General features: G+C 40.7%; 2 protein-coding genes across 2 annotated transcripts in view; both read left to right on the top strand.

The window, feature by feature from the left end:
- Positions 1 to 13,810, top strand: part of LOC134678950 (triple functional domain protein) — a 125,081-nt gene that overhangs the window by 3,371 nt on the left and 107,900 nt on the right. The window contains exons 3-12 of the mRNA XM_063537706.1: positions 428 to 620; positions 706 to 819; positions 1,006 to 1,186; positions 6,758 to 7,088; positions 7,205 to 7,356; positions 9,906 to 10,129; positions 10,475 to 10,555; positions 10,756 to 11,076; positions 11,267 to 11,458; positions 12,498 to 12,667. Of these exons, the coding sequence (XP_063393776.1) occupies positions 428 to 620; positions 706 to 819; positions 1,006 to 1,186; positions 6,758 to 7,088; positions 7,205 to 7,356; positions 9,906 to 10,129; positions 10,475 to 10,555; positions 10,756 to 11,076; positions 11,267 to 11,458; positions 12,498 to 12,667 (1,959 nt within the window). The remainder of the gene's footprint in view (positions 1 to 427; positions 621 to 705; positions 820 to 1,005; positions 1,187 to 6,757; positions 7,089 to 7,204; positions 7,357 to 9,905; positions 10,130 to 10,474; positions 10,556 to 10,755; positions 11,077 to 11,266; positions 11,459 to 12,497; positions 12,668 to 13,810) is intronic.
- LOC134678944 (uncharacterized) overlaps positions 1 to 13,810 on the top strand; it is an 81,424-nt gene that overhangs the window by 41,557 nt on the left and 26,057 nt on the right. The window lies entirely within an intron of this gene.

Genomic DNA, 13,810 nt, shown 5'->3' with positions numbered 1-13,810 from the left:
TAATTAGTAGGAAAAGTAACAAAGCTCCTGTGATAAATTAGACTGCCTTTTAAAAATTATAAAATAAATGTTACAGTATCGTGAAACAAGAACTCCTTCATTGTGTAATCTATATATATAAATGCAATTAGTAATATGATATATGACTGTATTTAAAGAAAATTACTCCACACTATGCACGAAATAAAGCACCAGATTACTATTAGGTAAACATATACAGCAATTATTTTTAAACTTTAAAAAGTCTCTTTAATAAATCGGAAAACCCAGTGTTTGGTAACCATGGTAACTCCAGGTTTAACCGGTTAAACCCGGGTTAGTGAATGGGAACTCGCAAGTTATTCTTGTTAATATAAACCGTCATAACATAAACCTTGGTATGACCAAATATATAACAGTAAATGTTATTGTATGTGTATTTTTTTAGTGATGCAGTGCGGTCACATGGCTTCACGATCCTTATTGATATGAGAGGTTCTGCGTGGGCTGCAATCAAACCCATTCTAAAAGTTCTCCAAGAGCACTTCTCATCATCCGTCCATCAAGCACTAGTAGTTAAACCTGATAATTTTTGGCAAAAACAACGTACTACCATAGGAGCTCACAAGTATAAATTTGAGGTAAAGTGTCAGAATTTGTTAGTGTTTATAAATTTTTTAAATGTGATTTAATGTGTATTTAATATATGTTTTTATCTGTTTACAGGCAGCTGTTATTAGTTTAGAAGCACTTCCTAAAGTCGTAGATAGCTCACAATTAACACCTGATTTAGATGGTACACTTCAATACGACCACGCGCAGTGGATAGATCTGAGATTAGTAAGTGTAAACTTGATTATCTGTTCCAGGTGCATCTCAAATGAAAATTGAATGCATAATATGCAAACATATACCGTAAATTAATTATTTATGTGAAAATCCAACTTTCAACATCATATAAAGCTTAGTTAAGTAGTATATGTATTTAGTTGTAACATGCTTAATTTTGCTAAACTCTATTTGTAGGCATTAGAAGAGCTGATGTGGCAGGCGGGCGAGCTCCTGGACCGACTTGACGACTTGCAGGAGGATGTCGCTAGGGCAGACTTTGCGGATGACGTCACGGGCGCTCGCCGGGCCATAGACGCACATGCAGACATTAATAAACGGTTGGCCAAGGTTCCTGTGGACGAACTCGAAGCACAAGGTCAGTAATTCAGTGACAGACTAGATGGACAAATGATTTGTTTTTACAGCATTTATTTATGATAAGGATTTAAATATGCCCTGCCATGCATGATTCCTAAAGTAAAACACTGAAAACTGAAGCATAATGTTTGGTTGCGATCAGGGGCGTAGCTAGAGGATATGGCGCCCGGGGCAGACACCAAATTTGCGCCCCCCCCCCCCCCCCAAACGAAATGAACTACAAGTTGCCTCCAGAAACTCGCGAACTAAATTGACAGGTCAATGTGCACAAATGATACCACAGTTTGGCCAGTGTTGTTCATATCGATATTTTCAAAAAAGTTTGAATTAGAGAATGTCGGTATTTCCAAAATTGTGCAATTTTATAGTACCTAATAGAGACAAGGATATTGAATAAACATATTGTAATTAAATAAATATTTTATTATATTTATTTTGTTTTATTTGTTAGGAAAACTTACAGCTAGAGTAACAATTAAGTTGTAGGTGATAACATAGAAAAGGCCGGCCCAGACGGGGAAATATTTCGTATAATGTGATTAATTTCTCATTTAATTCGAGTGGTGTGGACGCAAAAATTAAATCGCCTCGGTATCCCTATGGCTTCGATTGTGAAGACCAGTTCCTAAACTGGACGTTTAAGTTGACAATTAGGTCAAGATTTATAGATGGTCAAGCAAATCTTGTCAGTAGACAAAGTCGCGAAATTCAAATTTACTTCGAGACGATATCCCTTCGCGCCTTCATTTTTCAAATTTGCCGCCTTTTTCTACTGATCTGCTTGACCAAGTATAAATAATTATGGATCAATCTCATCTACCGGCCACATGTATAAAATTAAATCACCAATTTTAGATTTATGGCGACAACCGAGCTCTTGAAATAAATAACGGCAAGTTGTTGCACAATAACATGACACTGAAATTTGTCAGTTTCTCATCCGCACCTCCTGATTTGATTGGTAACGACACAATCTTACAATCGAATTAACCACTTTTCTCGTCACATTCATATTAATCGAAATCGTTTGTGACCCCTTTATAATTATGACATGGGTAGGTAGTAAGTGCAATATTTTACTTATCGATATCATTTTATCGACATATACCCGTGACTATTTTTTCTTTGCTATTCCTGGTATCATTTTATTTGTCAAACTCATGTCAATTTAGTTCGCGAGTTTATGGAGGCGACCTTAGCGAAACGAAAGGGTTATTTTTTTGCTTATTAAAGTTTACTTTTAATTTAGACAGATACAGTGTACCTATGTTTATTAGTACGTCGGTGGCTAACAAGCTTACGACCCACCTGATGGTAAGCGGTCACCGCATCCTATGGACTTTACACTCCAGGGGTGTTACATGCGCGTTGCCGACCATTTTAAAACTTATAAACTTCTTTTTTGGAGATCTCCTTAGACTTAAAGGTTCAAAATCGCTTGTGAATTTGGGATCGTAGACTATTCATAGGTACAGCGCGCCTTTGGACTGATTTGAAGGGTCCAAGGTGGCATCCAGGTGCTCCTGTCCAGAGGTGACATCAGTACCAGTGGCGGATTTCCCATAAGGCACAGTAGGCCCGGGCCTAGGGCGGAGAAATATTAGGGGCGGCAAATTGTGACCATAAATTCGCTGATGATAACAAAAAATAACTCAAAATTAGGCCAGGCAACGAATTCTCAAAAAAAGGTACCTATAGAGGGAAATGCTTGAAACACAATTTTTGACTTTGTACCTAACTTTATTTGGACTATCTAGGAGGTGAACATATCAAAAGTCCCCGGCCGTAGACCTTGAGCAGGGGGAAGAGAGAGGTTCGAAGGTCACATTTTTCAGTTTTTCGCTTATATCTCGGAAACTATGCGTTCTAACGAACGACATGATCATTATACAAAATGAATGTTGGTTAAATTTGCTACAAGCTATTTTTATGATATCTGGAGGGCCCTCCACACTTGTGCGTGAATCGCGGCGCGAAGCCGCGAACACGAGTGTGGCGTCGATTTCGCATATTGTTGACCTTCGCGCCTTGTTCCCCATTTATGGGGTTCCGTACCCCAAAAGGAAAAAAAGGAACCCTTATATATACTCGTGCGTCTGGCTGTCCGTCTGTCACAGCCTAATATTTTCTCCGAAACTGCTGGACCAATTAAGCTCAAATTTGGCACACATACGTAAGTTTGTGACCCAAAGATGAATGTGTAACGTAAATAAATGAATTTTAAAATGGATGTCATTTTTGGGGGGTAAATGAGAAAATTTAAAAATAAAGTTTTTGAAGCTATATTGTGTTACATATCAAATCAAAGAGCTCATTGTAAGAATCTCAAATATATTTTTTTATAATTTTAGGATAAATAGTTTAGCAGTTATTCAAGAAAATAGGCAAAAAAAATGTTTTTCTTGTTTCTTTTTTAGATTTTTTGAATGTTTTGTAGGTACATAAAAAGTCAATGTTATTGGTAAAACTGTCATTTAAAATGAAAAAGTATTTGCTTATTTTTTTCCTATGCTCATGTCACAAGGACGTATAGTTTCTGAGATATAATAAGCGAAAATGTGACCTTCAAACCAAACCCCCGCTCAAGGGGACTTTTCATATGTTCACCTTCTAACGAGTCCAAAAAATTTACTAATTTTATTGTAAGTAAAAAATGTGTCCAAAGCATTTCCCTCTATAATATATATTTTCGTTGCCTGATCTAAATGTAGTCAATATGATGGGTGCTGATGCTGAGAAAGGGGCGGCTACCAGGCTTGGGGCCTAGGGCGGCAAAGACTGCAAATCCGCCACTGATCAGTACTCAATATATGGGATCAGTCTACCCCAGAGTAAAGTATCGCCTCCCTTTATTGAGCACACCGAATTTTTTGGATACGAGCGCAGCCTCCCCAGCAAGGTGGCTACGAAATTATTGGACGTCACTGATGGAGATGTCAACACCGATCGAGGCTCCCAATACTCCCTGACATGGGAAGGGTTGTGCCTTGAAAAATGAGGTTTTCTTAGCGGTAAACGCGCAAAGTTGAGTCTTGGTGGGATTGAATTGAACTAAATTGTCCCTATACCACACCGAAACTCTGGATAGAATGCTCTCGATACCTGACACAGGTTTTTCACGACATTCTAGTATCACAGACCGAGTGATGTTGGCACGGCATGTGTTATACAGGTTGGTCCAAACCTTGACGTTCAAAATTTTTTTTTACATTGCTCATGCTGTGGGCTATTAGAAGGTATGTATGTTAGCCGACTTTTCGTAGTTTTCGAGTTATGATTTTTATTACTTTTAACTTTTGTTAAGAAATTCCGGGGTGAAGCAATTCATTTATTTAAAAAACTATTGAACTTTTTTAAATGTTTCTTTTTGTAACATAATCCTTGACAAACGGCGCTTTTCAAGGACTTTTGGTTATTTTAGAAACTGCACATAATTTGTCAGAGACGCCGGTCAAAGGAACTGAGGTGAAAAGCTTCCAAATTAGTAATTCATTAAAAAATCCTCTTTTGTTATTTCTACCATTATTTAATGGGGTCACTTCCCCATCGCTATTTCATGTTATCAGTGCAAATACCACGAACAATTATTAGAAGGCATAAAAGCAAAGCAAAGCTTCACCCCGGAATTTCTTAACAAAAGTTAAAAGTCTCGAAAACTACGAAAAATCGGCTAACATACTCGTATATGGGGTATATTCTGATAACCCACGACGAGGATTCTAAAAAAAATTTTTGGGCGTCAAGGTTTGGACCAGCCTGTATACAGGGTGGCTAAAAAATAGCTGCGTTTCCGTTGCCAGGGAGGTTTTGGGATTATACTGAGCAAGTTTTACTATGAGTCCAACGGTACCCCTAACCAAAGTCGCGTAAAAAAAAATTTGGCTGTTTCCTACATTTTGGCTGGTCCATTTTCTATGGGAGGGTAACTTTTTTTCGCTATTTCGGGGTTGGTCCCGTAGTAAAAGTTGCTCAGTATAATCCCAAAACCTCCCTGGCAACGGGAATGTAGTTATTTTTTAGCTATCCCTGTATAGTACTGTCGTCCGCAATTATCAATGAATGTCGTCGATAGGCAACATGTCACAGATATGCAGCAGCAGTAGCTATTGGAGCAGCCGGCCTAGCCAAGGTTACAATCGCTATCGGTTCGACAGCGAAAAGCATTATGTCTCTCTATCACTCTTCCTTATTATTAGTGTGACAGTTACAGTTGCGTTTCGATCGCTACAGAGCGTAAGCGATTGGCTACGCGGCCAGGTTCCGTCTACTACGGCTCATATGCGCCTGCCGGACAAAGGGCTAGCGATCCATTTGCATAGGTAGTCTCTTGGACAGTCCATAACATGGTAACTTCGACAGGAGACCCCTAACGGAAAATATGCGCTAACATGGGACACAACTCTGAAGCACTCGGCCCGCTCGCCTTATAAAACGAAAGCATAGCAACTCCCGCCGAATATCCCTCTGCTTGATAGAAGTTTCTGGCATAGAGTATTCGTACTGCGGGATGGTGGGTAGTAGGGCGCTACCGCCGTCTTTCAAAGTCGTGTTCGAGGCAAAAAGAGTACCTAAAAGATCGGCTTTCTCTTTTGCGCTGTGGGCCAGAATACCATCCGCATTTCACACTTCACAGTGGTGGTAAATACGACTGACAAAAGTTTCCCTGCTGCCTTTTGGCAAGGCGGAGAGGTAGTCTTTTGCCCATTTTGGCGCCCCCCCCTTGGACGGCGCCCGGGGCACGTGCCCCCTCCAACCCCCCCCTAGTTACGCCACTGGTTGCGATAGAGATAGGTATTACTTATGATTTAGTTTTGAATACTATTCTAGGTAAACAGTTATTAATTATTCATAACACGAGATTGGTACTGGATTAGCTAAATGTTAAACATTACAATTGATTAAAATTTAATGTTCTTGCTTGTATATAGGTTGGCTTTAAATAGTCAATTTTTTTTCTGGTGTATCTGGAAATGGAAACACTACAGCAGAACTACAAACAAGGGTCTGCCTGCGTAATCAATTGTATGTAACGGTCGATTGCCTCAAAAACGAGTTGATTAAGTAGGCGAATAAATCGTGGTTGTTTATATAACTTGGGTTTCAGTTCGCGTACCATCGTCGGTCATTGTATTTCATTTCATAACTTCAGTAAGACATCGTATTTATCAGTGTAGTGTCGCGTGATGGCACCGAAAACATGTGTTTTGACTGTCTGTGGTTTTTAGAGGATGACGGTAGCAATGACGGTAAAACAATAATATAGTAGATTTTTCTTTGTGAAAGTGCAAGACAATTAATTGTGGATTTCAAGATGGCAAGTAATATTAATAAAATTGTATGTGTGATCGGATGGATAAAAGGCATTCACATAATTATACAAAAACTTGTGCCTAAAAGAAATGTGTTAATCCTCGCGATATTTTGAGAGGATTTCGGAGTACTTTGGGATGAAAAGGGGAAAGTTCCAAGAAAAAGAGACGTGGAGTTATCTCCAACCCATGGAAATCCATGTTTATCAGCATACTTGTAATTTTATATTTTACTGTAAGTTGGCTCTATAATTGAACAGGCGAACGAGTTCTGCAACGCCTGGAGGCAGCCGACGCGGCGTGCTCCGAGGCAAGCGGCAGCGGCGGCGAGGCGGCCGCCTTCCACTGCGGCTCCCCCGGCGCCGTGCGCGCGCAGCTCACTGCCGTGCGCTCCGCACACGCGCACGCGCACAAGCTGTGGCAGCATAAGAAAATGCAGCTCGATCAGTGCTTCCAATTGAGATTATTTGAACAAGATTGCGAAAAGATGCTCGAATGGATAGTCAACCACAGAACCGCTTTTCTCGCTACGTATGTTGAAATCGGTCGGTCATGCGCGGCCGCGAAAAGACTTCAAGAAGAACATGCCAGGTATTTAAAATCTTGCGCATCTGCTTTAATTGTACATGAAATCATAAAAAAAGTGTCTTAGATAAATAGAGCCAGTGAAAAAAGCGTGTGATTGATATTGATCGTGATTTGTTTAGATTCGCTGCGGCTTGCACGGGCGGCGGGCGGCCGAGCGTGGCGCGCGTCACGACGGCGGCGCGGCGGCTCGCGGACAAGCGCCATTACGCCGAGGCCCAAATCACGGGGCTGGCGCATCGTCTGGAGCGCGCCTACAAACAACTTTCAGCGGGTAACATCTAGATTCATTACTTGTATAAAAAGAAAATTATACCATCGAGGTATGAGGTTTAATGAAACAAGACGATCAGGAATTCACTGACGTTAAATGCACTAATAGTGTATCTACCCTTAATACATAACACACTAATAGAAATATAAATAGAAAATATTTATTTGGCGTAAAATAACATACATTTGGTAGGTACAACATAAAGATTATAAAAGAAACATACACCAAATAGGATACCGCTCAGCATATGCAGTGTCTGTAAGATACTGCGCTGGTTTTCAGGGCACCCAAAATTAAAAACTAAAACTTAAAACTAATAAACAGGAACAGAACACGTGTAAGAAAGAAAGAGAGCGAGAGAGAGAGAGAGTGATCACAGATATTTCTTATAGTTCACGAATATGCAAGTATATATCTCTTTTGGAATTTATGTCTGCTTAGTTAATAACTTTGTTGGGTTGCGAGTAAATACTTTTTTAGGTTTTGCTTAAAAGAGGTAACGGATTTGCAGTTTCTGATTGGTGGCGGTAAATCGTTCCAACACTTCGTTGCAGCATATCGGAAGCTGCCACGAAAAGCGGACGTACTATGTTGTGTAACGTTAAGTTTGAGAGCACCTCGTACATGACCTTTCGAAAACTTTAGTTTTTCAAATAGATAAGACGGCTGTTTATCGCAAATAACTCCAAAAAGCAATGAAGCTAAGTGCAAGGTACGTCTGGCAGTCATATTTAACAGATTATTACGGTTCAAAAATGGTGTGATGTGAGAACGACTAGGGACAGAGAAGCAAAAACGGGCACAAGCATTCTGAATGCGTTGAATTAATACCGAAGTCCGCGCCAGCATACACGCCCCAAAGACGGCATCAGCGTAACTCAATTTGGACAGAATAAGCGTGTCACAAAGGTTTATGCGTAAATCGACGTTAATAAAATCACGGGCGCGATATAATACTTTAAGCCTATAAAAACTGTTGCTGACGAGTTCTAGAGCATGTTTTTCAAATCGCATCTTACTATCCATAAGCAGACCTAGATTTCTAGCTATAGAAACGCACTCTAAAACATCGCCCGCGACTGAGACCTGCGGAGGCGCTAGGTTACGCAGCAGTTTATCAGATCCAAACAACATCAGCTTTGATTTACTAGAATTAAGAACAAGATTGTTTGCTTTACACCACTGCGCGATTTGATCCAAGTCCAATTTCAATTTACTCACTGCTGAGGACATTTCGTTGGGCTTAAATGGTATATAAATTTGTAAATCATCGGCATATTGATGATAGTTGCAATACTTTATATTGGTAATAATATCAGCGCTATACAAGATAAAAAGCAATGGGCCTAAAATTGATCCTTGTGGAACTCCACGTATAACGGGCAGCGGACTGGAGATCGATATTGAACCATTTTCATCTCGAAGTTCAACAGATTGTGTGCGTCCAGTGAGATAACTCGCAAACCAGTTCAGAGAACGTATATCGAATCCATAAAATGCCATTTTGGAAAGTAAGAGCGTAGTATTAATGGTATCAAATGCCCTAGAAAAATCTAACAGCACTAGCATGACATTTTTACCGCTGTCTCGATCCGCTAAGATGTTATCTACTACGTCTAGTAAAGCAGTGGTGGTACTACGAGACTTTCTGAACCCTGACTGTTTCTTCGGCAGAATTTCATTCGCCTCTAGATACTCTGTTAACTGAAAACTAACCGATTTTTCTACTATTTTTGATAAAAAGGGTAATATGCTAATTGGACGGAGATCTTTAAAACTTGCTGGATTGGATGTTTTTGGGATAGGTTTAATAATGGCTGATTTCCATGTGTCAGGAAAGACGCCTGTTTCTATGGAATTATTAACTATACTAGTAATTAGCGACAGCGTATGAGGCAAAGTTAATAGCACCATATTCATGGTTATACCATCAATGCCTTGAGCATTAGAAGAAATTGACTTTATTATATTGAACACTATAGTCTCCGTTACTGGTTTGAGAGAAAAAACCGAAGCACCAAATCTGTCAAACTCATATTTTGTTAGAAGGGAGATATCCACACGGTCTTCACCAGGAAGAGTCAGAAAGTGTTCATTAATTTTTTCTGGATTAAATAAATGTGTTGGTAACTCGGTATCTTTTGGTTTAAAGTTAGCGATGTCCTTTTTTATATTTTTCCATAGATCTTTTGGGTTTTTAAGGTTACTATTAATATGGTGGTTGAAGTATGCCTTTTTTTCATTGTAAATTGCTGAATTTACAATGTGCTTTAAATCTTTATAATATTGTATGTGGGAGTCTGTCTTGGTCAATTTGCAGCGAGCACTAGGTTATGATGCTACTGTTTCCAAATGTTTTGCGTACCTACAGTACTAATTTCTTCAATGTTTTGTTAGACTTAGATTGTTTTATTTAACATCACAAATATAGTATCTCTATTAATTATTCACAAATAGCTAAGAATAATACGGATTGTTTAACAATTATACATCTCTTTTAGTCGCCGTCACGTTTCTTTATATAGTCAAGCAAGATTGTATTTGTACAGGTCTGGAAGAGCGATCAGCAGTGTTGTCACTGTCGGTGGTGTTCCACCACAAGGCGGAGGCGTACGCGTCGGCGGTCGGCGGGTGGGGCGCGCAGTGCGCGGTGGCGCTGCAGCTGGCCACAGGGCAGGCGGGCGGCGCGCCCTGCGCCGACCCGCGAGCGCTCGAACAGCACGCCCAGCGGCATAGGCAGCTGTATGAGCACATGTGCCAGGCTTATACTGAGGTATTCTAGTACATACTCCTAAATACAGCTTTGACACATTCACTGCTAAGAACTTGCTGTACAGGTGAGGGGACCGCGTTGAATTAGAAATGGGGCGCTTGGTATTGAAAGTGTTAAAGTGGTCTTCATATTGTGCAAGCATAGCGATCTCTCGCTCACACCGGGGTGTCGTGCAAATCGCATTAGTGCGATAACCGCTTATAGGCCGGTAGTGCCAGTAGCATAATAGGGAGGCTTATATCTACTCGTAACTTTGTGTTTATTTTGGACTATATTCTTGTACTTATTTAAATATGATGTATGATCTAATTCTAACATATTAACAATTATTTTTATTTCCTACAGGTTCATTCAACAAGCAAGAAACTACTCTATCAGTTGGATCACTTAGTTCAAGTGTGCCATCAAACAGATCCCGCTGATATGGTAAACATACTTTTTGTTATGCTATAGATATATTAAGCCAGGATACTGTGATAACAATAAATACTTCTTATACATAAATGTATAGCTAGTCTAGACAGTTGTCAGTTTTTGAAGTGTCTCAGTTTAGTTCTATAGCCAATTTTTTCCTTTAATTAATTAAAAATGTTTTCTAGTTATTAATTAAGTTGTGTTTAACACAGAGCGACGGTACCGTGAGCACTGCGGGAAGTAGTAGCGGCGACCCGGCTGCCGACTACAGTTCGGGCGCCAACCACGTCCTAGCAGTCATACACCAGATCCTGGGCCACCACAGAGCCCTTGAAGCTAGATACCACCAGGCCAGGCTCAAGCTCCACCAGAGATTAGCTCTCTTGCTATACAAGGAAGACTGCCGACAAGTATTAGATTGGCTAGCGAATCATGGCGAAGTATTCTTACAGAAGAACACGGGTATAGGAAGGAATCTCCACAAAGCTAGAGTATATCAAAAATCACACGAACATTTCGAAAATGTTGCACAAGTAAGTAATCATTGCTTGAGTACTCTTACTATTAAAAATAAGATATAGATAAACTCATTAGACTTTCAATCTGCGGACTATCGAACTTTATCATTTATCAATCTTCGAGTGGTCACTTATTTTTAAAGTTATAATAATGCCGCTGTAATAAAGGAGATCAACTGAATTAACATGTAATCTGTACATGCAGAACACGTACACGAACGCGGACAAGCTCCTGGCAGCGGCGGAGGAGCTGGCGCGGTCCGGCGAGTGCGACCCCGAGGAGGTGCTGGGCGTGGCGCGCGAGCTGGAGGCGCACGTGGCCGCGTTCGCGGCGCGCGTCGACCGCCGCCGCCGCCGGCTCGACCTCGCCGTGCTGCTCTACACACACGAGAAGGAGGCATGTACACTGACCTGCTAATGCATGGACCCATTTGGAACTAATTTATTCATAAAGTGGCTAAACAATTTTGAGTCCGGAGCGGCTGAGGTGCTCAAAAATATCTGAACACGTACTCGAACACCTTGACAATAGAGACGTGTTCAGATATTTGTGAGCGCCTTGGTCGGTCCGATACATCTGATGGTGACTGTACACACACACACACAGCACGCCTTCGAGCAACACGGAAGGGAGGCGGCATTCGCACTATTTCCCCTCTGCCGAGGTACAAGATTAGCGCGTCAATCTAATCTAGCGCGGGTAATAAAACTAGTTGCACTTGGATTTTTCACTAGACCGAGTCCAGACGCGCGCGTGAACACTGCTGCACAAAAATGCCTGTTTGCTCGGTTTTTTTGTTATAAAAAGAGGTCGGGGACATCAAATTTACAAAAAGAAAGTGTTACATTTCACATGTAATATTTTTTTTTACATATCATACGTTTAATAATTACATTTAAATACAATTATTATATTTTAGTCTCGAGTAATTGTTGGATTTATCGATTTTGCTCGCTCAGTACAAATTGCGGATCGGTCGAGCGACAAATCCGACTTCTCATCTCTCAGAATACAATGACATACTTCAACGAAAATGTGTTAGTGTGCGTGTTGTGACACTAGTCACTCGTCCGTACACAAAAAGAGATCGAGGTTTGCAAGATTTGTCTTTGACGTGTGTCATTTTCTATGTATTTGTGTCGTCATTACAGATTGGATTTTGTATGTAAGTGTGTGAGAAGTGCGGCTGTGTGCACCTTTCCCCCCGCGAAAAATGGCAGAAAGATTTGTACGGTGAGATATCGCTTGGGCCCCTCCCTTCCGACGTGTCGGAAGCCGGTGTTGCTCGAAGCAGCACGCTGTGTCGTCCCGGAGAGAGGGTACTATGGTGTAAAAAAAAGCTTTGGGCATTGAACTGACTTAATCCGGCACTGATGGTACGTTGTTTTGTATTTATGTCTTTATGTCTTTATGTTAAACGCTGATTTTAATACAGCTCGTCCAATGGCTGGAGACGGTCCGAAGCGGCGGCGGCATGTGCGCGGCGGACGATAGCCCTGAGGCGGCGCGGCGCGCGCTCGAGCAGTGCGCGCAGCACCGCGCCGCCAGCCTCGACGCCTGCGCCGCCACCATCGCGCAGGGCGAGGCGTTGCTGCAGGATCTCAGGTAACATTTGTGCAAAATGTTGGAGACGGTCCGCAGTAGCTGCGGCATGTGCACGGTGGATGCCAGCCCTGACGTGGTGCGCACTTGAGCCGCCACCATCGCACAGGGCCAGGCGTTGCTACAGGATCTCAGGTAACAATCAATTAACCTCTGGAGTCCCAAGGATGAAATTTTGCCAGCCAAAACTAGACCTTGAGGATTTCAATTACGTTTGACATTTCGGACGCGATATCGCTTCCGTGGGACTCAGGGGGTTAATATTATATTCATGTGAATAGCTGCTCCCTGCGACTTAATATGCGTGGCATTGGGTGTCATTCTGAATCCCTAACAACGTTTGTCCTAAAGTCACTTGCCCTAACTGGTTTGTCCTAATGGGCGCATGCCCTAAAAGTCAATTGTCATAACGATTATTTTCCATAATGTAAGGTTCTGAAAAATGGTTAGATTTTATAATTTGCTGCTACAAAAGTAGGTTAGGCTAGGTTAGGTTAGAACTGCGACCCTGCCAAAAAAGAAAATATGCTTAATAACATTAAGATAAGTAATCAATAATAGGGAAAACAAAATTAGGGTTTTTAGTGTTAGGACAACTGATAATTATGACAAACAATATTAGGGAATGCATAGATAGGAGAAAAGACTTTAGATTTTGAAGATTTAGATTTAGAATAGATTTATTCGTAAGCACAAACAATCGGAACAGTACATTTTTTTTTTTTTTTTTATTATGAATGTGTTACTCATAGTATAAAAGAAAAACTTTAGGGATTCAGATATAGATCCGTGGCATTTTATTTCTACTGTTCAATTTCTACAGGTGCGTTGTTACTTAAATATTTTCGAAAGTTTTAAATCTCTCATTGAAAATATGATCATCTTCCATACTCATTTCTACTTCTTAAAACTAACTCTGCACGGCATTTATAATAACAAAGTGAGGCAATTTCGTCATTAATGTCAAATTTCTATGAAAATATGACGTTTATAATGACACACCACAATCTGTTATGTTCAATTCGGAGCAATGTCGGAGCTTATACGGACTCTAAAACGCCATTGACATTTATATATATTCTACTACGAGTATGAATAACTCCTTGATTTGGAGTAAAGGACGCAGGACAAGCAAAGCATTGTAAA

This window comes from Cydia fagiglandana, chromosome Z, assembly GCF_963556715.1.
Source record: "Cydia fagiglandana chromosome Z, ilCydFagi1.1, whole genome shotgun sequence".
NCBI classification, from domain to species: domain Eukaryota; kingdom Metazoa; phylum Arthropoda; class Insecta; order Lepidoptera; family Tortricidae; genus Cydia; species Cydia fagiglandana.
This window is presented reverse-complemented; position numbering and strand designations above follow the sequence as displayed.